The sequence below is a fragment of the Arvicanthis niloticus genome, chromosome 11, assembly GCF_011762505.2.
Source record: "Arvicanthis niloticus isolate mArvNil1 chromosome 11, mArvNil1.pat.X, whole genome shotgun sequence".
NCBI classification, from domain to species: domain Eukaryota; kingdom Metazoa; phylum Chordata; class Mammalia; order Rodentia; family Muridae; genus Arvicanthis; species Arvicanthis niloticus.
In genome coordinates, this window is record NC_047668.1 from 59,548,441 (window position 1) to 59,574,298 (window position 25,858).

At 50.7% G+C, this 25,858-nt stretch overlaps 1 protein-coding gene across 1 annotated transcript; it reads right to left on the reverse strand.

Moving 5' to 3' along the window:
• Positions 1-2,448: 2,448 nt before the first annotated feature.
• On the reverse strand, positions 2,449-24,535 carry Fosl2 (FOS like 2, AP-1 transcription factor subunit). The gene is made up of 4 exons (XM_034514293.2): positions 23,609-24,535; positions 13,499-13,750; positions 10,181-10,288; positions 2,449-7,854 (listed from the first exon to the last, which is right to left on the reverse strand). Exons 1-4 carry the CDS (start codon positions 23,708-23,710, stop codon positions 7,336-7,338), a joined length of 981 nt encoding a protein of 326 aa, XP_034370184.1. The 5' UTR covers positions 23,711-24,535; the 3' UTR covers positions 2,449-7,335.
• Positions 24,536-25,858: the final 1,323 nt, after the last annotated feature.

Below are 25,858 nucleotides of genomic sequence, written 5' to 3' on the forward strand. Positions count from 1 at the left end.
ACAGCATAGCTTCAGTTTCCTCCTCTGGCTCCCACAAGGACTTTTAAGATGTTTAATTTGGTTAACGGTCTTCTTGTTCTAGAGGTGGAGCCTAAAGCATTTTTTTCTCCTTCAAATGAGTAGAATTTTCCAGAGACAACAACTCACAGACTGTGATAAGCTTCACTGTGGCCTCTGTCCACCAGGGCTCTTCAGGAGAGAAAAACAACCATCCTGCCTACTGGGCAGAGTCCCAGTGCAATTTCTGAAGCCTCCAGGCAGGTCTGATTACAAAGAAAACTGTGTAGATTAGCACCTGAGGCTCATCACTCCTGGTGACATGGTCTTTTCTTGCTTCCCCAGGAAGGAACAGAATTGTCTCTCTGCAAAGGCAAGTGCAGATTCAAGAAGTCATCTCCTCCGTGTGCACAGAAGGCCATCAGTTCTCCTTGGTAGTAGGACTGTCTAGATAGAAGTCTGGTGGGACCCCTATGAACGGGAGAGATGGAGCTATCCACAGACAAGAATCTTATCCATGATTTAAACACAAACTGCCTCATGGAAAAACACACCCTTCAATCCAGACATGGCAGTCAGGCCCAGGGCCAATGGCTGTACTGTAATCAAGTTGCATCAACTGACTTTATAACCAAAGTCTGTGGGATTTAATGACTTGAGTTTCTTCCTGGTCCTAGCTTCTTACCTTTTCAAAGGCCTTCATGTATGTGGTCTCATCACTCAAAGGGTTGGAATCTTCTCTATTCCAGGAGATAGTTTACTCCTGACACACAGACTCTACTCAACAAAGCCTAGAATCAAAACTGTATTCATCAGTGGAACCCTAGTTCTGGCACAAAGGATTGTCTCCTGACAAAAGCATCTTTTCTTAAGATGGCTCCTGCTGAATTCCTTGTGCATCTAAATGCTGTCTAGCTCTCAGTTTAAAAGTGTGTTGGAAATAGAATCAACAGATCACCCACTCCCAATTATGAGAGTGATTTGAGCCAATTCAATGCACATACAGGTAACTCCAAAATTCCCCTAGCCGACCCCCTTAGATTTGAGAGCCTAGTGGGGCCACCCCTAGCTACCTCGCTTTCTTTCTTTCTTTCTTTCTTTCTTTCTTTCTTTCTTTCTTTCTTTCTTTCTTCCTCCCTCCCTCTTTCCCTCTGTCCTTCCTTCCTTCCTTCCTTCCTTCCTTCCTTCCTTCCTTCCTTCTTTCTTCTTTCCTAATAAAAGCCTAACTGGCTATTTGGATGTTAAAACATTTACAGCCGTACAAACAAGCATATGACTCCACATAATAAGTGCCTGTCAATCATCAACATCTCTAATTGCCATATGGGTAAAGAGGTAGGGATTGTGAGGTGTTACTGGAAGATGGAGAATATATGGAGGTACCCAGGCATGAGAGGGAGGCACTGAAACATTGTCACATGTCTCCCTGAGTCATACTCAGAGCCTAGAGCAGCTCTGGAGAACAGTCTAGGCAGCCGCCTCCTTCAGATTTACCCAAGGAAACATGACTTACTGGAGACAGTACAGGTATCATGGAAATACCTCAGGCTCTGTCTGAATTTGTTTTTCTGTCCATTCAGGCAGAAGAGGTCACAGTGAGGCCCAGCCTTATTCCTCTACACCATGGGCCCACTGCCAAGGAAGTAGAGGGACTAGCCCCTCCTCCATAGGTATCTCTTCCCTACTGTCATTGCCCCTCCCCCGCCTACACGGGGAAGAAACCTGAGGGTTTCTCCATCAGTTATTAGAGGCAGGTATAAGACTTGGGGTGCTTCTAACTCCCAGATCAGAGCTCCAAAGGACAGCTGCATACTAAGCAGCACAAATGGTATTGTTTTTAGGGCTATTTTACTAATAAATAGTAAATAACCTACTGTCACGAACTGTGGGCATTAACTAACGATGGCTTTGCCTCTGGGACTACTAAGATGGAGAGGAAGGAACACACTGGCAGATGCTCCTCAGTCACTTGGGTCTCCTAGTCTACAAACAATGGGGCTGCCCTGCCACTGCTGAGCTTTCCAAAGAGTCTGTGTATTTGCATGTCTTGTGATCAGGGCTCCTTTCTGCCTTCGATCTGTCTGACCACAACCTTCCAATACATTTAATGGGTCCTTTGAAGATTTCTGGGCTTCCAGAGTTAACCTGTCCCAACAAAACACCCTTTACTTTGACTTGATCACACTTTGGCAGTGGTTGGCAGCTGGCTAAGGATTCGGACTCTGTCCTGACACTGGATGGGGAGGGGTGAGGCTAAGATCAGAAAGCAAAGATGAGAAGGACATGAGGAGCTCTCCCTGCAGCCCAAGGTTGAGATGAGCCCCCACCCCCACCCCACCCCCACTCCCCAACTGCACCCACAAGGTGAAAAGGCAGAAAGGAACAGGAGAAACAGAAATAACAGGGCAGAGTGGAGGGGGTGGCAACGGGGGAAGGAACCATCACAAGCTCTTTGATCTTAATTCATTTTATTCTACAAAATGCTACTCCATGGAAAGTAAGAAAGCTAATGAAACAACAACAACGACAACAACATAAAACAAGAACAAACCCCGAGGGAAAATAAGTTTTAATATGTTCTTTCCTCCATAGCAGCAAGCTCCTAACAAGCTTTTCTTAGTGCAAATACTGTAGGCTTGTGTCACATACAGTACACAGAACGACACAACACACACCACCACAGATGCTTCCGAGCAGAGATACTCCTCAAAAATTTAAAACTATACAAAGATTTTTGAGCATACGGTCCTGCCTGGAGTGTTCGACTAGAACGACCCTCCCAGGGCCATTTCACTGTTGCTTTAAAAATAGGGGACAAAGGTGCCCAGAAAGGAAATTAAAATTCCCCCACAGAGTCATAAAACCTTGTACAACTCATTTGCATCCAGGGTCTAATAGCAAATTTCACTCCACGTCATCGACATATCCCAAATACAGATGCATAAAGCTTGAGTTTCTACTATATACCAAAATACGATATATACACCTCCCACTGCAAAAGAAACCCTGATACCTAGTCTTTATACAAAGTTGAATATTTTCTTCCTCAAAATCAAGTAACCACAAAGTAAAATACATGGATTTTTTTTTTTTTAAATCATACAGAGAAAGTTAAGTTTTGAGAGACAGGGCCAGGGTCTTTCATTGTCTTCTCTTACAATGTAGATTTCTCAGTAACCACTGTCCCCACAGGAATGACAATCGATCTTTAAAAACAGAACATTTTTTAATACAGTTTATACAGCACAAGTCCACAAATCACTTTAGAAACAAAATAGAGATTGTTATCCTAAGTTAGAAAAAGTGGGGGGAGAGAGAGCCAGAGAAGGGGCGGGAACTGAGTACTTTAATGCTATCTGTTTCTATTCAGGCTTGGAACAACACAAAGAAATGTAAACATTTAAAATAAATAATAAAATAAATGTCAATTTCTTCTCCCCTTTCCCTTCCCATACCCTCTGTCAAAACCTGACCCAGCTCCTCCTGAACATGTTGTGAGTACTGGGTCATTATAGACATTTGGTGAGGTGTGACCAAAACACTAGAAGCAAGAGGAGACACAGACTTAGCAGTAGGATGATTCTTAAAAAAAAAAAAAAAAAAGCTGCAGGAGAACACAAGCATGCACACGCATGAACACATGTGTGCACACGCATGAACATACATGTGCAAATATGCACATGCATGAATGCATGCACACACACACACACACACACACACACACGCCCCTGTCAATAAATAGTGAGATGCTGGCTTGAAGATAAATGCCAAGATAATACAAGCACAATGCTGCAAGACCCCTTTACTTATAGTTTAAAAAAGAAAGTCATACACAACACATATCCTATTGGTCCACAAATTCTATGAGAACTAAGGTGGCCCCTTTAGCCACCTGAGGAGCACAAGCCAGGTAGGAGGAGCCTAAGGGGGAGGAGCCTGGGATGGGCAGAAGCTGCTGAGGGTGAGTCTTTGAGGACCACCAGACTAGAGGCACTCCCCTGGGAGTCTCTGAAGAAAGCCCTCTCATCCCTAGTGTTTGCTTAGCCATTACTTGGGGCCTTCTAGAAGGAGATGAACCCTTAGTCCCATCTTAAAAGAGGATAAATATAAAAGTGCCTCATAGTGCCTGGCACACAGTAGGTGCTTACTCTTTTCCTCCCCAATGAGGCCACATGAATGTCTGCTCCGGGAAGGAAGTCACTGTGAAAGATAAACTGGTGACATCTCAAGGAACACTTTTGGTCTCTCAGGAAAGAGGGGGAAAAATGAATCCAGATGCTTCAGATGTGCCTACCCCTCTTCCACTGGGAGTTAAGTGGAAGCAGATAGGGTTCTCTCTCCCCAAAGCCAGAGAAAGCTCCAGGCTTTGCTTACTGTTGGCTTTGAACTGCTCCTATGACTGGCCACCACGGGCACACTTAGCCTATGAAAGTGGCAGTCTGAGTTCCCCAAAACCTCCCCCAGGGAACCGGCTGCTTGGTGTTAGCTCCTGAAACCTCCTAAGCCTCACCTGGGCTCTACTCTTTCTGGTGCCATAGCTGTCCCTAGCTAGCCAGCCAGAGAACTGTTCCCACAGAAGCTTGGCAGCCATGACAGGACTGTGTTTCATGCTAGCTGATTAAGGAGTGCCTGCCCTGTACTAACCCAGAGCTGCTCACAGTCCAGCCCAAGTCCATGACAGCTGAGGACACATTTGGAGCATGTGGATCTATGAGCACAAGGCACCCACCTCCCCCAACCCCCACTGCAGCTGCTCCCTGACCTGGAGGCAGGGAAGGAGGCAAGCCAGGCACCTGACTGTGGAGAGCAGGCATGCATGAGTGACATGTATGTGACCCAACTTGGACAGTGAGCCAGAAGGAAGCAAACTGAAGTTACACCCACAGTTTAGGTAGAAATATTCAGCTTCCCCCCCACCCCCAGAAACCTGTCTTTGGAAAAGCCAAGAAGTCTTGTAGGATGAAGCAAGCAGGTCAGAAGAGAAGGTGACCTCAGAGGCCTCTGAGGCCTAGTTAAGCTGGCTGTGCTTTCTGGCACCGATGTCAACACAGACGAAATCTGAACTGAAAGCCAGACTTGGAGTCTCAGGAGTGTCCAACCAAGTCACAGGCCTGTGACCAGGGTTAGGATCCATGCTAGGGGCAGAGAGGAGGTTTGGGAAAGAACAGGAAGCAGCTTCATTTCAGAAATACCAACAGGCATAAAGGGAGGGAGCCTCACTTGGCTTGAGATGATAACGTTTCTCAACTGAGATTGCCCAGGGTATTCACTCAACTCCTCCAGTCCCGACTTGGCTGTCTTCTGCTTCTAGGGCCCTGAGGCTAGCAAACCACCTGTTCCATTTCCTCAGAAGCACATCCCCGCCCCCAGAGGCTCTGGGAGACCAGAATGGCAAAATTAGAGCCAAGGCATACGGGAAAGAGCATATCAAAATTATCTCTCTTCTTCTCCCTCTCTACCTAGCCAAGCCTGCTCCTTTCAGCTCTTCCAGGCTGCATGTGCTTCACACATGGCTCCCATGTCCTGTGTGTTCTGCATGCATGTAAGTGTTTATGGGAACATGTGAACTTGGGGTGAGAAGGGCATCTGTCTGTAAAGGTGTCCCTTCTCTCTCAAAAGTCAGATTTCACCATTAAGCTTGACTCGAATAACAAGGCTTTAGATGGGTGGACAGTGATCTGGAGCAGGTCAGAACATTAACATTAGAAACCAGTTCTCTGGGAGGCAGAGACAAGCGGATTTCTGAGTTCGAGGCCAGCCTGGTCTACAGAGTGAGTTCCAGGACAGCCAGGGCTACACAGAGAAACACTGTCTCAGAAAAGAAAAGAAAAGAAAAGAAAAGAAAAGAAAAGAAAAGAAAAGAAAAGAAAAGAAAAGAAAAGAAAAGAGAAAAGAAAAGAAAAAAGAAACCAGTTCTGACCAGACTCCACTTCTATAATTGTGTCAACAAGCAGTGGGGACAAAGGGAGAGAAAGGCAGGGGGCAGGGCTGTGCCCTTGCTGGAGGCAGGGACACCCAGGAGAATGCTGGTTCTTCTGCAGTGGAAAGAAACACACACTAGCTTTGATAGGAACAGCATAGACACTCAAAGCCTTAGCAAGACTGGCGGAGACCAACGACTCCCTGTTGGCCTGCTGGGTCAAGGGGTCACTCCAGAGTGGGCCAGGGGAGTATGAAAGGAAAACCACTGGATTCATCAGTAGCAGAGACCACTGAGAGCAGAGGGGGTCTCCTGCACCTCACTGATAGGAGAGCGGCCAGGGGAGGCTAGGTAGCTGAGGCTGACGCTGCCAAAAACCGTCTCTACCACAGCCCCCCACATCCCACACTCATTAAATATCCACAGGTGGTGTCACCATAAGAGTTGGGGATGAGCAGAGCCCAGCAGGACCTTGGAGTGATGTGTGGCTCCTAGGAAGGAGTGCTTCCCAAGTCTGGAGAGGAGGTCCAGGGGCAGAACAGCAGCGGCGGCAGCGAGGCAGTAATTACAAGAGAAGCCCAGCTCAAGACACCAGGTGAAGGGAAGCTCACTAGAACAGCCATGTGGCTTTGTTGGCACAAATCCTGGCTTGGTAATTAGACGTTTGGCAAACCCAACCTGCGCCCCGGTTGTCGCACTCACACCCTGTCTTCCGGCCAAGCCGATCCTCAAAGAGATGTGCAATCTCAGAGACTGGGGAGGAAAGGTCCTTGGCGCATCCATCCCAGTGATCGCTGGCAGAACTCAGGGAGCCCACGGTCTGTAAAAACAGCACACTGGGTGTGTAGGGAGGGAAGGTTCAATAATATTGCACTTTGACTGCCCCTTCGGGACACGTCCGCCCCAGTGGAAGAGTCATCTGCTTCCTCAGCTCCAGAAACAAAAGCGCTTTAATATCTGGACCACCCAGATGAAATGTCATGGCAAATCTCATAAAAACCCAGAGGGAGCCAAACTGATACCAGGGGAAGGAGGGGAAACCAAAAGGCACTGAGCATGCTTGGTAGGGCAGGAAAGGACACTGTCACTCCAGAGACAACGAATAACAAAGGGAAGGATTGGAACCATCCGGGCCAGCTCCGGGGGGCGGGGCTTCAGAAGCGGGAGACACGTCTGAGTTCACAAACCAAGTTCTCTGCGGCTTCTCAAGAGGGTACGCTTGCAAGATGAGGGGAGGGGGTAAAGGGGGGATCCCAGGGCTTCTAAGAGATCAACCAATGTCTCACCACTAAGTCCTATCGGGTAGGTTCCCCAGAGTCAGGGAGCCACATTTGCCCTCATGGCCCCGGAGTGCTTAAAGGTGCTGGTCCTTGGGAAGAGTGTGGCAATGATGGAGAGCTGGCCAGAGGAGCGCAGGGTTACAGGGCCAGCAGGGTGGGGGAGTTCAAGGAGTCTGACGACTGGTCCCCACTGCTGCTGCTTCTGCGGTGGGCCTTGGAGCAGGATTCTGAGGGCGACGCAGGAGACTCCTGCTCCAGGACACTGGGGTAGGTGAAGACAAGGTTTGAAGTGCCCGGAGTGATGGCAGGCGTGGAGGTCACCACGATGGGGGTGTGCAGAGGCTCTTCCCCGTAGAAACCACCCCCGGCGATGCTGATGGGTTTGATGACAGAGCGCTGGCTCTTGTCCATCCCTGCTGAGGAAGAGGGGCTGTCCTCTTCCGGAGGCTCCTGCTTCACCACTACGGGGCCAACTGTACTGCCCGTACCGCGTAAGGACTGCAGCCCGGAGGTGGGGGGCGATCGGCGCTCCTCGGGGCTGATTTTGCACACAGGACCATGGGCCACCAGCATGAACTCCAGCTTCTCCTTCTCCTTCTGCAGCTCAGCGATTTCTTTCTGCAGACCAGACTTCTCCTCCTCCAGCTCTTCTGTCTCCTGCAAGGGGAAAGAAGGGTGTGAGGGACAGAAGCCTACAGGCTGACCTGAGGGATGGTCCCAGTCCGGGCATGAAAGGGATATCTGTGGTGTCCTCGGGTGACCTAGCACAAGCGTCTCACACACCTGGCCAGAGAGTTAACTGGGTGTGAGTCACATGGTGGCTCACAGTTCTTTACTTCTGAAGGAGCAAAGTTGGCTTGTGGGGCAGGTGAGTTAACATCTGGAGCGGCTGTAATTGAACACTCACTTCATGCCTGTCACTACGGCTCATATGTCACAGACACTCTCATTCAACCCTCAAGAAGTTTCTCAAAGCAGATGTTATCATCCACCCATCTTAAGGAGGAGGAGACCAAGCTTCAGAGAACTTTGGTCATTGGCTCAAAGTTATGGAGCTAGCAGAGAGTTACACAGACACAAATGCCAGAGCACATGACTCCAGAGTTTGCATGCTACCAATTTTGATCCTTGTGGTGCCAGTACTAGCTTTGGGTCTCCCAGGAGGTCAGACTGGGATCCTATTCAACTCTTCTCTACCATCTCTGCTCACCAGCGCACACAGAGCAGAGCTCTGCAGGAAAGCAGACCCTCATGACAACCCTCTATTCCCCCCACTTCCCTCCCAGACTGGAATGGACAGTGCCTGGCTTGTAATAAACGCCCAGCCAATTCCTGACAGATCTTCCCTCTCTTACTTTAGTTTCTGAAGCTCCCTCAACCAAAGTCTCCAAGGAACACATTTCCACTACGTGCCCAATAGAGAGGTGAGAGACTGTGAGTCTGTGGGGATGCCAAGGTCACCAGTGGGGGCCTCAACTTCCCTCCTTAATACAAGGCCTTAATACAAAGCCAGAGCAGCCGTCAGTGCCTGCAGACTGGAATGGGAGGGGGGCGGTCACCAGCCTCCTTCTCACTTTTTCTAACACAGATTCCCATTCACAAATGCAGAGATACAGGCAAGAGCTTCATTAAGCACACTATGGTTTATTCCGGAGTGAAAAAAATAAAAAGTTTCCATCTGTCTCAAGGGTCTGATGAACAACGTCAGAGGCTTCCTGTGGAGGATGTGGTTCAGGGGCCTGGGTAGCTGGGTCAGGACGTGGGGGAGGTGGAGAGGTGGGGTGTGAGACTTCTGGGAAGAGAGGAGGACAGTAGGGAGGACTCAGAGGAGGAGCTGTTCTGGGCTGCTGGTGAGGAATGCCCTCAGGGAGTCACAGTAAGGCCCAGCTCCTTGAAGTATGAGAGAATGGTTAGCTGTGGAGGGCCTGCCTGCTAAGGGAGCCTCCCATGGTGGACTGATCACTCCCTCATCTGCCTCATCTGGGAGGAAGAATTCCAACCCCACCCCTGTCCCCACTCTCACAGCCCCATAGGCCATGACTACAGGGATCATGGGATTCACCAAGTACATATTCTACTGAGTGTGCCCAAAAGCTGGTACAGGGGGAATGAAGGAAACAGTTTAACGAAGATAAGCTGTATGTGGAAGGATTGAATAATACATTCTAAATCTCTCTACTACAGATGACAATCTCCTGGCTCATCTCCTTTTTTGAAAGTATTCTATCCCAGGAGTCAGCACTGGCTTGGGACTTCCCCTACCAGATGCTCAGCCCTTCCCTTAGCCAGACACAGAAGGTAGTTACGTGACATTGGTCAGGTACAGCTTAGAAGGAGGAACAGGAATATGGGCCCCTGGATCTGGGCAATTAGGGAGCATGGGATTGTGACTCACAAAGACAGAATGAAGCTCACTCCTCACCGTAAAGATGGGAAACCTTCCTGCCAGTGAAGGGCAGGCAAGGGCTCCAAGAAAATGCAACTCAACTAACATGTGATCCATCTGCATGAGGACACTTGCTCCCACCCAACTCAACCAGGGTTCTTCAGCCATGCTAGCCCACCTTGGGCATGGGGGCAACTGGAACCCCAAGAAAACACACGGGGAGGCAAACGCTGATGTGCCTGCCCTAGCCCACCAGAACTGTCAACTCTTAACCAGAAGCCCCAGTGGGTCTGAGGACAGAGTGCGCTCAGGTACTGTACTGACCCAGAAGTGTGGTCTTCTCCTCTCCAGGCCCACACTGATGGCCAAAGCCAACTCTCATTCACCCATCTACCCATTCTCTCCCATCACCACCCTCTCATTTAGCATAATGTCTACCCATGTCCTTAAAAGAAAAGAAAGAATGTTCCATCTCTCCCAACTCATCCTAAGTATGTCACATGTCACTCGTCACTCGTAAGGACAGGACTGGAAGAGCAGGACTCCTCCAGCCCTCGGCCCACCCAAAGTGCTCCCACGACACACACAGCTCCTCACCGCCTGCAGCTTCTCAGTCAGCTCACGGCGACGGTTCCGACACTTGGCTGCAGCCAGCTTGTTTCTCTCCCTCCGGATCCGACGCTTTTCCTCCTCTTCGGGAGACAGCTATAGAGGGCCAAGGTCATGGTCAGAATGGCACGAATGGATCGAGGCATTTTTTAAAATGTGCTTTAAGGAATGCAACCTGCTCTTTTAGAACTGGGGACGAGAGGAAAGAGGAGGTCCCCGGGCATGAGGCCACTACTGTGCGGCTGCCTGGAGGGAGCTTGTCGCTGGATCTGCCATGGAAAGCCACGCTGTGTGTTTAAAAGGATAGCAAGTAATAGTGGATGAGGGATTCAGGGCCCTGCACCAGGACAGTATTTGTCTGTCAGCTCTGATTCAGAGCCTCACCTAGGGAAGACCCCTTCAGCAAACCAGGCCTGGACTCATTTGCTGTAGCAGCTTCCTTCAGAGCTAGCTAACTACCCTCCTTCTCCTCATTCAGCTGCTCCACAAGCCCCATTGTCCACCTTTGATTATGTAGAGTCTCTGCACAGGTAAGATGCACCCATGGAGGATGCATGTTCTGATGTCCTGTCACCAGCGGGAGGGCCACCACTCTATCCCCAATTCTCTCTGGCAACCCGAGTGCCAGTTTCTCAAAGGTCTCCCTGAGGACTCCCTAGGAGCCTATCAACAGTGCCAGGCTGGGCAAGAGGAAAAAGCAGCCTAGGCATAAAAGTCTCACTGTGCACCTTTTCTGTTTACTTGATAGTGACCTTCTATGTGACATCAGTAAGAGTCCAGGAGTTGAGGCTGATCTGTGCACTACAGGAAGACCCCCTGCAGAGAGATCAGGAACTGGCTCCTTCCCCAGAACTCATCAGAGACTTGGTCACACAGTACCAAGGAGAAGGCCATGGGCCAAAGCATAAGGTAGGATAAAGGGAAGACCTTCCTGTCAGCTACCAGACACTGATGCATACCTACTGTGTGCCTATGCTCTGCTAGGGGCCTAAAAGATTTTTTTTTTAAGTATGACAGGACCTGAGTCCTGTCTTCAAGGGATCCGTGGAGAAAAAAGTTCAAGCCATCCCATAGAAGGAAGTTAGCTAGCTAAAGACCACACCACGAGGAACAAGCCATTTCTGCTAGCTGGGCCCAGATCAGGACCCCCTAGGATGCTTCCTGCCACCCTGGGTGGCTGTGACATCATGACTGGCAAAGGAAAGCATGAAAGAGGCCAAGGCCATTTCATCTACACAGAGATGACTCCACAGGAGATCACCAGATCACTTGTTGTCCCCAAATCTGTCTTGGTCCAATGCTTACAGAGTTAGTTACCAAGAAAGCCTATGGCCCTGTGGTAGTCTTGGGTTGAGGTCTCTTCACAGGCCCCCTCCCCCACAACTCTCTCCTCCACCACAGCCTTTACTGCTGAAGGATAAAAAAAAAAAAAAAACCTAAAATAAAATAAAAGCCACTATGCTTGGTCCACAGCAGGCCTTCCTCCCACCTCAGTTAGATGTCTCTCCCTGTCTGGGGAGGTGTGGGGCAACTGTGGGTACTGTCAACATAGGAAATGTTCTGGGGTGGTGAGATCAACGTGGTTACAGCCTCAGTGTTGTTAACATCACCAGGGACCCACCCACAAGCCACACACGCCCTCCCCTCCCTTCTTCTCAGTCCCCACCCTGGGCTCAGAGGAGCCTCCTGGGCAGGCTCTGGAGGAGGTCATGAGGCACCAAGCTGACTCTTGGGACAAGCCTTAGGGTAGAAACAGGGGTGGGGAGTGGGTGTGGGGTGAGGGTGGGAGTGGGAACAAGCCACAGACAAGACCCTAGGGTCAGGAACCTAAGAGTCACAGCTCTAGAATGTGGCTGCCATGGGAGACTCCAATGTGGTTAGTGGTCCTCTGACTGGCTCTCTCCCTCCCTGCCACAAGAGGAAGGATGTCTGCAGACGGCTGGTCCTGAAGCACACCTAAGGTGATGTGGCATCACAGACATCCAACTGAAGGTCAAAGTGGTGAATACCCCGCTCTGCTACGAAGGGTCCCTAGACCCTTCTCTCTAGGTCTCAGCAGATTTATCTATGAGCTGGATTCAGGGGGGAAATTCCGAGGTGCAGGTCCTCAAGCCCCTTCCGGGTGTAAGCGTCTGAATGTAGTGTGAGGCAGACCCAGCAGAGAAAGAATGTCTTGCCAGCCCACAGGAGCCTGGCATCATTTATATCCAGGAACAATCAGCCTGTCAGTGGTTACGATGGTTAGATCTAATGGTCACGGCTTCAGCTTGGGAAGCAGAATTTCCAAGGACAGTACTGTCTCTGTACAGCACCTGCAACTGTGACTATGGGAAGCCCCCAGAAGGGGCCTGTAGCTTCCCACACCCATGTAACTGTACTACAGTGTCTACTACCTATAGCCCTGGAGACCCTTCACTGGGGCCCCAAGCCAGCATGGATTGGCCATGAAGTCCTACTTTGTCTTCAGGAAGAGGCTGCTGAGGAGGAAGCTTCCAGCCCCTTGGAGTGGAGAGGTAAGCCCTGTAACTCTGGGCATCCTTGGGTCTGCTGGTACTGGGTCCCTCACTATGCACAGGGAGACATGTTTATTGGTACTGGTACGAGGATATAGTGGATACTGGGGCCATGGAGTGGAAACAGACGGGAGACAGGATGAAGGCTTTTACAATTAACAGGAAAGTTTCACCTGTTCACATTTGAACAGGAGAATGCACTGCTAAAGGGTTCCCGTCTCTGGGCTCACTGTGGCATGGCCTTGTGGGAGGAGGACTGAGCATGGAGTCCAGACAAGATGGTCTGGGTCTCAGTGGTAAGAGATGGATGAGATCTTTGAAGGCCTATATCCTTCTTTTCAACTCAGCTCTCTCTCAAAGCTGAGCTTGAGGAAGAAAACCAAGTGAGTCCTCATGTGTGACCTCTAACCCTTCCCCACTCCCCAGAGCTGAATAGACTCCACAGGCTCCCGGTCCACTATATTTCTGGAGCATACATTCTAGAAACCGGAAGAGGGCTACAGCTTTGATCTAAAGGCCTGAGACACTGAAGAAGAATGTGAAGTCACATGGGTGCTCATGGCTCTGTCCTATGGCACTCCCCCAGTATCCCCACCCCCACCCCCAAGGCCCAGGACAGGTACTACTACTGTAGGAAGCCATAACAGTTTCCATTCACTGATACTTCACACTTACAAGGTGATCTCCTCCCCATTCAAGATCTCCCTCAAACACCAACAGAACATCCTATGTTGGTGAGTCCCTCCCTCCCCCAGCTACCAACATAGTTCCTCTCCACTAGCTAGAGACATACCTGCTCATCTCTCCTTCTGCGGCCCACGGTGGTACCAATGGTCTTGATCACTCCAGGTCTGGGGAGAGCCATGTGCCCAGGGACTGAAGCCAGGCCTGGCAGGGGACTGTAGGGATGTGAGCGTGGATAAGGATTGGACATGGAGGTGATCACTGTAGGCTGTACCATCCACTGCAGGTCCTGGCTGGTGGTGATGGCGTTGATTGTAGGGATGAAGGCACTGCCCGAGCCAGGCATATCTACCCGGAACTTCTGAAACAAGGAGAAAGACATGACATTGAGCCAAGAAATGGCAGAACAGGATGAGTACAGCCAGAGCTAAGGCCAAACACTGTAGCCTTTGAGGTTAAGGCTTGATAGCAGGGTGAGGTCCCAGGTGGACTTCTCTGGAAAAGTCCCACATAGCCAAACATCAAGCAGATCTCATCCATCCCTGGGCTATGTGTCAGATCTGTTCCCTGCCTGGAGTCCTGAAGACTCCATTCTCAGGGACTCGGGGAGGATGCATCCATATCCCAAGAGACTTCCAGGACACTTGCGAGGCTGAGTGGCTCACATTCACCCTGCAGCTCTCCAGGGTACATATCTGCAGGATGTTTCAACGTGGCCTCCTGGGCCTCTGAGTCATCTACCAATTATTCCCCAGGGTACCAGCTCAGGACACATTTCTTGGAGATTTGCACACCGGTAAATCAAGAGAGATCACTACGTATACTGTGTCCCTTGTCGCTTTCCAAGGAAGTTCATGATGCGTCTTAAAGCCTATGAGATCAAGGTCAAGTTGAGAAGGCGGAATCCTCACCTCTATTTATTGTCAAGCCTACTACCAGTGGACAGGACTGTGGCCTGTGAGTCTGGCTTTGCAGCCAGACTTCCTATTGCTGCCCTTGACCCGGCCCCTTCCCCTTCACTGACATCTTGCTTGGGGCAGATGCGCTGTCTGTCTCTGCCATGGACACATCTATCTTCCTGGGCTCACAGATGTGTCTAACAGAACACTTTGGTGCCGGCATCTCAGAGGCTTTCCTTTGTCTCTTAATTTACCTCAGGACCATGTTGCAATGCTCTGTGAGCTATGGGAGGCCTTATATTTAAAATCCAACAAGATCAGCTCCTCAGCTACTCCATCGCTGGAGCTGTCAGGTCAGAGCCTGGGACCCAGTAGCCCTAACTAGGTAGGCTCCACACCCATCCCCAGTAGGCCAATTAAACAGTAAAAGAGGAAAGTGGAGAGGGAGATTCGACCTACGTGACCATATTAAGGAAAGAAACAAAGAGGCCCAGTAACCCTCTCTCCCCCAGTCCGTCTTCAGGATCAGGACATAGGTTGATGTTTAAGTAGAAGGCAAAGAGATACATAGCTCAGTAGTCCCAGTCAGGATGGGGTCCTGCCCATCACCACTCTCTCCAGTCTATCCTGCAAGGTGCTCTGACAGGTTGCCCTACTGTGTGAAGACTCCTTCCTTCTCTCAGTGTGAAATTCCTGGGACAAATCCAGTTTCTTGGGGGCCACCGTTTTAGTGGCCTGACACCCAAATGGAGGAGCACAAGTGTCTCCCTTTAGAATTTATTCCCTCCTGCCAGGATGGCGGCAGCTGGCTTTCACTCTTCTCCAGGACAGCTCCTGGAAAGTGAGAGAGGCAAAAGGGGAGCCCCTTCCATTTCCAGAAGTTCAGGAGAAGACGCTCTATGGTCCCAGTCAAAAACCCATACTCAGACGGTCTGTGCCCACAAGAGCATCTTGCAGCTCTGCTCCCTAATCTCATGGGTAAAATGACAGTCATGATAGCTGGCACTTCCAGAATGACAGACACCGTGTTAAGGTCTTGCCTAGATGGCCTCATTAACTCTCCCTCTGAGGTAAGTGCCACATTACCTTCATCTTAAAGGCTGCAACAGTTGGAGAGAGGTCAAGCCACTTACCCAAGGTCTTACTGCTGCAAAGCAGTAAAATCAGAATTCAAACACAGTTCAGCATGGCCAAGACAGGAGCCTCTCAACATGGCGCCACAGAGTTCTCTAGCATTCTTTCTTCCTCAAAACCCAACCCCAAGTGCTAGAGTTCACGGCCCTGCTAAGGATTCCTTCAGGCCTTTCCTCTAACCAAGGAGGTCCCATAGACTGGTTCCACCCAAAAGGAAGTCCAGGAACTATAGTAGCCTCCGCCTCGTCTAGTCAACCAAAACTAAAAGAATTGAAGTGATCACTTTTGCAGTATCTATTCCGGCTGATAACGCCATAGGTCCTGGTGTGAAGTAAAGTGAAGCATTCACACACACACACATGCTCGCACACACACAGTACCTGACAGAGCTGACAGACCCGTCCTCACATACCATCCTACTACCACCTGACAACTCCAGTTTGTGTGGAAGAACATGACTGCCTCACTTCCCAGATTGCCCCAGTGCAGGAAAGCTGCCCAGTGCAATGGATTCTGGGATTTTATCAGGGAGGTTGCCCAGTACAGCTTGTGGTCAGTCTAGCCAGTTCAATTATACCACTGAAGGCTAAGGAAGGTTGGTTTTATTGATTTTGTTTCAGAAGAGCTGACTGAAAAGAAACAGCTATGCCAGACTTGGTGGTTGAAGATTATAGCTATCCAAGGAGGCTGAAGCAGAAGAATAAGAAAAAAAAATCCAAGGCCTTTCTGAGCTGCCAAGTGAGTTCAAGGCCAGCCTGGACAACTCTGTGACTCTGTCTCAAAATATAAAACAGACTAGACTACTCACTTAACATACACAAGGTCCTAGGTTCAGTCTTTAGTACTGAGAGGGAGGAAGAGAAGGAAGGGGAGAGGGAAGGGGGCAGCTTTTGTGTGAATCGGCTGTGTGTTTCTCTGGAGGCATGAGGGCCTTGCTCTGCCCCAGCCAATCACCAAGGGCTCAATTCTGGGACAAAAGAGAGCATATTGATTCTGAACTTCCTGCATTGTTTCAGGGATGAAAGCTACAGCTACTGAAATCACGGGCTGCAAAGCCATAAGTGGTTCTCAACCTGGCTAAGAGTGTTCTGGGGAGCTCGTAAAACTCACAGATGTCGGAACATCGTCATTAGAGTCTGAAATAATTGTTCAGGGGCGGAGTTCTATCACAGGTACCTTTTCAGACTCCAAGGAGATTCTATTATAACATGCAACCAGGGCAGGAAAACATCGCCCCAAACAAATGGAAGGCACCACAAATCGTCACCATTACCACCGCTGCCACCATCAGCAACACCACGTCACCCCAGTCTATGTATACTGCACAGGCTAGCTCTTGGGAGAGTTGCCAGCTTTCTACTTTTGGAAGCACCCAACTTTGTATTCTATTGCTTTCCCCCAAGACAGGTCCTCAGATAGGAGGGACACCCAGGGCAATGGCCTCATGTGACTATCTCCTCCTTGGGGCCAGCCACCAGCTCTCCTTTTGGGAAAGCATCTAAGAGTCTGCCCATTCCAAAGAACAACAGTATGCCAGTTTTAGGCTTGGGGAAGGAAGTGGAAAACTCAAAGCGAGCTGGAAAACTAAGATTCCTAGGGGATGGGCAGGTGCCTCCCAGCTCCTCTCAGTTCCTCAGTGCACATGCACAAGCACTGTTTCCCGATAGACACCAGCCAGATTCCTTGCAGCGATGGCTTGGTCTAGACAAAACAAAGCGGCAATAAAAACAAGGCGGGAGGTAATGACTGCCTCTGAATCGCATGTACACCTTGTTTCAGACAGAGGGTAAGCCATCTGGATAACACGGCCGGCTCCAAACTGCAAGAAAAACAATGTCCTGTCCCCAGAGGGGACTGAGCCCTGATAAAGAAGGCTTTTGTCTCCAGAGGAGCCTCTTGGAGAGAGGGCACAAAAGTTTCAATTAGATCTGGCAGATGGGTCTTGTCTCAACTCCAAACATGTTATTCAGAGAGTGGCATTGGGACAGGAGAGAGGAGATAAGGCTAAGAGTCTGTGGTCTCAGAAGTGAGCCTGACACCCTCTTACGCCCACAGACGAAGAATGACCCAAATGTCCCATAAAGGGGGCACGGAGTCATGATTCCCAAAAAGGAGTTCACACTGAAGAGAAAGAAACCCAGACAGCTTTCCAGCCACAGGGCAATGTTGTGACAGCACCGATGGGGTGGGGGGTGGGGGGAATGCAAGAGGTAACCAGGAACCAGGTTTTCTTGAGGTATAAGCCCCTGGAAAGCTCCTCCTTTGGGGAAAGGACTGAAATGCTGAGGACTACAGGGCCTTCCAGCTTGGCGGAGCTTCTAAGTACTCAGGAACATTGTGTCTCCCTGTCAACTTGTGGGTAAATGTCTATAAAGGCACAAACAGCGGGCAGACCTCCTGAGCCGAATCTGATGAGCTCTGCTAAGAAGCCAGATCAGACGGTTGTCAGCTTTCTAGGCCATGTCATCAATGTTATCTCTGCTCCACCATCGCAGCTGGGAGCATCAGTAGGCAATACACGGGCAAGTGGGTAACCCTGGGCCCGCTAAACTTCACTTACAAATGTAGTTTGGTCTCCTAGGCTCAGGTAGGAGGGAACCAAAAGAGAGGAAGGAAGAAAACAAACAGACAAACAGACAAACAAACAAAAAGAGAGATACCCTTCTAACCCAGGAAGCCAAGGGGATGGAAGTCACTCACCAACTTAGATCTCCACACCCTGAGCAAAAGTTCAAATCCTTACAACTTTTTTTGCTGGTCTTTGGGGGATTTGGGGACTTCAATGTTAACCAGTAGCATTCTGTGCTGGAGGTACAATGTGGTGTTCGTTCGGTGAGTTTGCTGTCCATCAGAGACCAACTCAGCAGGCCAGAGAAGTCTCACAGCCCAGAAGCTGCCAACTTGGAAAATAGCCTTTTGGGACTCAACAATGGGATCTTGGGTTCAGAAGGAGTCATACTAGTAGTCTTCCTGAACAGTCGCAGAACAAGAGTTTAGACCGCCATCCCCTATGGCTTAGATGGAGGCCCTACTGGGGTCCTGAGCTAAGCAGGCGGAGTTTAAATAGAAGTCAAGCTTGGTCCTCTTGGCCAGATCCTTCTGGGACCCCAATCATGTAAGACATGAACCTGTGGACACTATAACCTGCTCCAACAGGCGGGCAGACCGGCAATCTCCTCCACTAGGGAAACCCAACATCCCTGCGGACTAGCTGGGGAGAGAGTTGGGGTAAAAGACACGTTCTTTCACACTTCTGAGGACCAACATCAACATCAGGCAAGTGTGTGTTCACTGAACCCGGGTGCCTTCCAGAGCCTCTGGAATGGCATTACACTGGCCGTCACCTTGACCTCTGGCTTTTCTTGTCTAAGGAAATACCATTTATGTCACAATGAAAATTGCTGTTAGCTCACAACTTCTGAACTTTTACACTATACAAATGTATTGCAGTGGACCTGTCCCCCATCAGCCTCTTCTCCGTCCCGGCTTCATTTAAAAGAACCAGGCTAGCCCATGGTACTTCACTGCCAGGAAGAAGGAAAGTAAGAAGCAGGAAGAAATGAGGGGCAGAGACACCCCCCCCCCAGTGTTATCCCCAGGTCTCCTGGATCCTCTGCTCTTTCTGGCAAGAGTCCTAATCCTGAATCAGAGAATTCTCCTCTTACCCACCCTCTGAGTTCTGTAGTCAATCAGACCAGGGTTGCCCACACCTTTTCCCATGTCTTTCTTGACTCTTGCCAGGGCCCCAATCATACAAGGCATGAATCTGCGGACCCAGTAGCCTGCTGGTCACTTGACAAGGCTGATTCAGCTGCTACTGGCTCAGTTTGCTCAGGAGGGTCAAGTTACCAAGTGGGCATTGGGACAGACATATTGACCTCAATCAGAGCAGCTGACGTTATGTTGACATGCTGAAGTTACAACTCACCACATACAACAAAGACAGCCATGCCCACCCAGCAGTGAGGCTAATTTTTTTTTCCCTTTCAACACATAGGACCAGAATATTTGTTTCTGTATAACAAAGGAAAAAGTGCCCAAGGCAGCAATGCAAAAATGCTATCAGCAAGGGACCATGTTGTGGGCTTGGAATGGGAGGGAGGACACCGTTCCAAGTGGACTCTAGAGACTGAGACCAACAAGACTTGGGGTCTCATTTTATACTGGACCCCAAGTCTGTCCATTCAGACTTGGTGTGTCAGACTTAATTCCAAAGACCCTTTTGGTAATTTTCAAATATTAAATCCACCATTCAAGGGGAAGATTTGTTGGCAGGGAGAATTTTCTAAATGCACTGAAAACAATAAGAAACAAAAAACCCGGTCCTGCAAAGCCTTTGAGTCTGGCAGCCACAGCACTCAACTGGCATATAGTCCAGTAAAGGTGGAGGAGATGATGATTGTGATGATGGTGGTGGTGGTGGTGATGATGATAATGATATGTTGAGATGTGTGATTTAGGTGTGTTTGTAGTAAGAAAAAAAAAAGAAAAAAACAAAACACCTCAAGCCCTCAAATTTTATATTCAGTGTGAATAATACGACAGGCCGAAATACAATAAAGGAAATGCACTCAGGGTTTTGGAAAGGAAAATTCAACTGCCACTCAGACAGTTTATGACTGCTATTTCACCCGCACCCCCACTCCCCACCCCCACCACCTCCCCCCCCCCCCGTGGTGATGAGAAACTGAAGGGCGCTTCCACCACCAGGAATCCACAGGACAGGTACATTCCTGGGATAACACTGTGTGATCCTAATCTAGAACATCTGTAAGATCAAGGAAAAACAAAAGAAGAAAAAGCACCAGACCCCTAATTTGCATCTCCCCCTTCCCAGCATCCCCCACACAAGCACATAGAGAAAACAACCCTTGGGTATTTGAAAACACCATGGGGGGGGGGGGGTGAACAAGAGAAACGGTATCCTTTTATTTCAACCAGGCTTTATTTAAACAAAAATAGATTTTTTTTTCTTAAAAAGAAACTCACTTTTGATTCATGGCATTTGTAGTTAGTTATTGTTCAATATATGGTATTCGTTTGGCTTAAATAAGAAGAAAAATTCTAAGAATTTGGAAAACTAACCAAGTTTAACACTCTTGAGACTGGAAAAATACATTCTCAGGATAGTTCTTCCAAAAATGTCCTGTAGGGGGCACTAGAGGGGTATGGTTGAGGCTGACTTGGGAAATCACAGTCATTTCTGGTAAAAGTTGTTTGATGCAAGGAATGTCCCAGCCTGGTACAGTTGGCAAAAGTTCACTCTGGGGGAATTTTGTGTGTGTGTGTGTGTGTGTGTGTTCGTGTGCATGTGCGTGTGCGTGTGTGCGTGCGCTCTCACAAAATGTGGCAGGAGGAAAAAAGTTGGTCTGATGTTCCCTAATCCAGAAGGAAATGTCCTTGACTTACTCTCACAAGTCACAGAACAGATAGCTGCCTTGGAAAAGTTCCGTGTTTTGTTTTGTTTTGTTTTTCATTTGAAGGGGGCCTGGCTGAAGAAAACAAGTTATGAAATGACCTATGTTTGTGTAACTGGCTGGATTGCGTAATGCCAGGGCCCTGAAACCGTAACAGCCAAGGAGCAAGGCATAGCATATATGTGGAGGTGTTGTCCCAGGAAAAAGAAAATCACAAGGGGGAGGTACATCCAACTATTTCCAAGAAAATTAAATTGCCAGTGATTAACCTTTGAGATTGAGATTATAGCTACAACAGGAAATATTTTTCGTGTTTCCAGTTCCTGCCATATACACAAGCAGAGGTTTAACAAAGAGCTGTCTGCCGCCCACCCCACAGGTCAGCGGGACTCAGTACTAAGACCTTATGAAGCTAGACAGAGGGGGGAAAGTGGCAGACAGCAAATTTATGGGGGATACAGGACCCCACAAACAAGGAGAACAGGGACAAATAGTATCCACTTGCTCAAGGGAAAACCAGGAACATCTCACAGTGATTGGTCCACTGTGCTGCCATAAAGGAGGAAGGCGGTCACTAGCTGCCAGGAAGGCTTCCCCATGAAGAAGGTTGGGAGCAGAGCTGATTACAGACTTTATCTGCCGTGTAATAAAGTTACCTTGAGCCCAGATCAGGGTGGGTCGGAACACAGCACAGACTTGGGAAGTAACAAAAGCAGAGGCCTATCATTGGGACCACAGAACAGTTTTGTGGAAAGCCCTCCCCCACTGTTCCTCATCTCCCACCCACCCCCACCAGCACGGAGTGGAGAGGCCAGGCTGAGAGTTGGCTTAAGTGGCATTACCTTGCCAACCCCTCCGGTTTGAAAGACTTCTTGCTCATGCTGCTAAGCAGAATGGGCAGCCCGGACCGAGAATCCCATGCACTGGTTGTTGCTAATTGCAAAATCCTCATGTGTTACAGCATGCTAGGAATTAGCCAGCAGCTGCTTTTTGCTTGGGTAATGAGGCCCCATTACACACTGCTGGACGGAGTTCTCTTCCTTCATCCGAGCATCGGTTTCCTGTCTGATTTGCTTCCAAAACAGGGAATTGCCTCCGCTCACATCCTGGGCTCAAAGCCCTAGTGACACAGATTACCCAGTTGGGGCACCGATGTCCGGTCTGACTTCCCATCCAGGCCCCGGAGTCTGAGTGAAGCCAGGCAGGGAGATTGTACTATGTCACTGCCCACTGTTTTGGTCTCATTAGTGGAAGAAACAGAAACAAATGCAAAGCCCCTGTGTTGATTGGGAAGGAGAGGTACATGGGGGGTTGGGTTATTGAATTTGAAAATAGGGGACAACAGATATAGACTCTAAACCCATTGGTGAATGATGTTCCACCAACTATACTGGGATGCATACATAACCAACTTCTTTTCAGATAGGATTTTGGTGTTCAGTAGTAAGGGTCCACTGACTGCACCCACAATACTCAGACCAGGCTATCTACAGTGGGTGCTTAGTAGGTATGGGGGTTGGAGGAGCAACAGAGAATACACAGAAAAGCCATTTGGAAGGACTCGCCATTCACGGGACATTACTTTGAGAGATGGCCCTCTTGTCAGATTACAAAGAAAGCCATATTTTTATTATGTTTCCCAGCTCAGTCCACCCCTCCCTGGAAGACCCCTGACCTCCTATCTGCTTGACTTCTAGAGGTCAAAGACAAGGCCTATGGAGTAACTCCTGCTGCAGCCAGCTTGGTTAGGAACTCCCAGATCATGACTGAGGTGGGCTTCAGGTGGCAAGGGACCTTGTGAGTTCATGCAATTCCCTCACAAGATCGTGTATGTGGTCCTGCGACACAAGTCAGGTATCTCCCCCACCCCCACCGCACCACCAATACCTGTTTGGTACCTACAGAGACATAGATTACAGGCACAATCCCTCAGTGCAAACCAGTCTGGCTGCTTTAGAAAGAGATGTTTTTCTACTTCTAAAACCATTCAGGAGCCCAAGTGATGTCTCTCTCTCTCTCTCTCTCCCACTTCTCTCTGACAGCTTCTTTGCTCCAGGTACCCCCAAGCCCCTCAAGGTTCTGCGGCGGCGGGGGGGCGGGGGGTGGGGGTGGGGGGAGTACAGACTCCTGTCCAACTCTTACCGGAAGCTGGGGGGGGGGTGTCACAGAAGGTGTCAAGAACCAATCAAAACCAGCTTCTTCCTTCCTGACCTTCGCACCTAATTCCCAGAGGCAACCCTCGTCCTCACTCTCAATCACTTGAAAGAGCCTAGCCTTGTTTCTGAGTCCCCAATCCCTTTCAGAAAACAACTAAGACCGAAGAATAACAGAAGAAGGAAGGGTTAAAAAGCGTTCCCCCGTAGGGTCCTTGACGGTTGGGAGGGGCTTAGGGGGGCGCAAAGATTTCTTGCCTATCCACTACCTAGAAAGAGGAAGGTGAAAAGGGAGGGAGGGCGGCTCGGAAGGCAGCAACAGGCTTCCAGGAGGGGACCTGTAATTTCAGGAGCTTTTCTGGAAAATTAAGTAAGAAAAGGGGGAGAGGGTGTCCTTGGCTCTTAAAGCCCACTCTCTGCTTGTTTAAAAGAAAAAAGTGGAAGGATGGGTGGGGCGGAACAGAACAAAACCCCACAACTTACAGCGGTGACCCCTAAGTATTTTTCTAGCCTGGCCAGGAAAGGGAAAAGACGGAGGTTGGGGGTGGAGGCCGTGGGAGCGAAAAGAGGGTAGGAGTCTGCCCGCGCCGCCAGGTGCACCCCGGCCCGCACGTACCTGCTGGCCGCCGCCACCGCTGGAGTAGGACTCGGCGTGCGCAGGAGAGCCACTGCTGCCCCGGGACGAGGTGTCAAAGTTCCCGGGATAATCCTGGTACATGATCCGCGGTGGGGGCCGGAGAGGAAACAGGGTGGTTTTCTTCCCCGCCCTCGCCGCGGCCGCGCACAGTCTGCTGCGCGCTCGCTGGTCCACCGGCCCGGCGGCCGGCTGGGCTTTTCGCTCCCGGGCTGTCCCCCAACCCAGGCGACAGGAGGCAGCGACACTCGGGAAATGACCCCCCGATCGCCGCGCACCGCACTTCGTTTCTGCTCCGCAAGCTCCGCGGAACCGGTTGTCCACAGGGTCCCTCCCTCTAAAAAGTCGGCGCGTCCCTCAGTCCCTCCCCTGCGCGCGCCCTTCCGCCCCCGCGCGCAGCCGGAGCTCTGCCGGGACACACGGGCTGGAGAAAAATGGGCAACGCGAAAAGACTAGGAGCCCCGCGAATGTCGCTTGGCAGCTCTGGAGGACTCCCTCCCCGGTCTCCCAGGGCGCCAAAAGGGCGAAAAAGAAAAGCCGCCGGTTGGGAGAAACTTCTGTTTCCTCCTTTTAGAGAAGGAGCCCGAGAATAAACTTCCTGTGGCCAACTCGCCGCCTGAGTTTCCCGGCGACTTGGACACTTGACTTAGGACAAGGCGGTGAGCGCCGGTTCAGCGGCCCGGATCGCGCCGGTGGGACAGCGCCCGTGGGGTTCCAGGCTGAGCGGTGCTGAGAGGGACGTGGCTCCGCGTCGCAGTGACCTGCACCCCGTGCGGGCTCCGGGACAAGCCAGCGTCGCGCGTCTCGCCTCGCTTCGCCCTCCCCTCTCTCTCCCCCTCTTTCTTGCGCTCTCTCTCTCTCTCTCTCTGTCCCTGCCGAGCGCCGCTCGCTGTCTCGCTCCGAGCCCCTGCGCTCTGCCCGAGATGAGTCACTACAATGGCACGAGTTCAACTCCACACTCTTTATTCTCCAGCCCCGCACCATGTGGAGTGGATCCACTCACGTCAACACTAGACTCCACCTTGCTGGGAGGAGCGCTCGAGGCGGCGGGGGAGGAGGCCGGGACGAGGAGGAGGAGGAAGAGGCGCGGGAGGGGAGGGGAGGAGGCGGGCGCGGCGCTCCCCTCCCGGCCCCGCTCGCGGTCGCGCTGACGCCAGCCGCACACCCCGCGCGAGGAAGGCGGGCGGCGGGGAGGATGGGAGCCCGCGGCCCTCGCACTATGGGGGCGCCGAGGCCACCCGCGTTCTTGCTGATCTCCTCCACCCCCCTGGGGCGCAGCGCCCTTGGTCTGTTCCATTGGCGCACGTTGCCAAAGATGGTCATTTGCGTTAGAGGACGCGAGTGCGGGTTTCCTCGCATTCGGGTGACGTGGAGGGAGAGGGATTCCCTCGCCTGCTCCCAAGTGCGCCCTGGCCTCCCTACCTCCTCCCCCCATCCCCACCCCAAAAGGAAGGGGCTTGGGGCGGGGCTCCGAAAGCGGCCGCGTAGGCCTGAGCTACGGGTTCTGGAAAAAAAAAAAAAATCGCAGCCTGAAGACGAGACGGGCGGCTCAGTGCGGCGCCACCGCGAGGCCGAGAGACCGGCGCGCAGAGCCGCTCGCGGGGAGGGCGCGGCCGTGCGCAGTCGTCCGCACCCTCAGCGGCGCCGCCCGGTGCAGCGGGCGTCCTGGGCGCACCGGGCACCCGCGCCACCCTGCGGCCGGGTCTTGGAGGGGTGCGGCACGGCGCCGCCAGGCGGGGCTGGCCTGCCCAGTTCTTACTCGGAGCCTGGCTGCCCACTGCTTCCCCTTTGTGTGTGTGTGTGTGTGTGTGTGTGTGTGTGTGTGCGCGCGCGCGCGCGTGCTTCGCTTTTTCTTTTTATTATTATTATTTAGTTAGTTTTGGCCTTCCAATTAATTTGCTAGAAGTAGTATTGAAGATGAAATTAGCTAGCGAAACATTTCGGGAGTTCTCTGTGCTAGACAATTAGGACACATGTAATAGCAGTAACCAGGCCTTAAAAGCAAATCGGGTTGTTAAAAAAAAAAAAAAAAAAAAAAAACTGGGGTCCGAGAGGTGTGCCCCAAGTTGCCTTGAACTGTTTTGGAGCAAAGTTCAGGGCGCGCGTGGCCGGACTCCTGGCTCTTCCCGCCTTGCTGGGTGGGGTGGCACTCAGGGTAAAGAGCGCAGGCCTTGGAGTATGAACGCCTGGCTATGCTATTTACGAGCTGTGAGATTTTGGGCGAGTCTAGAT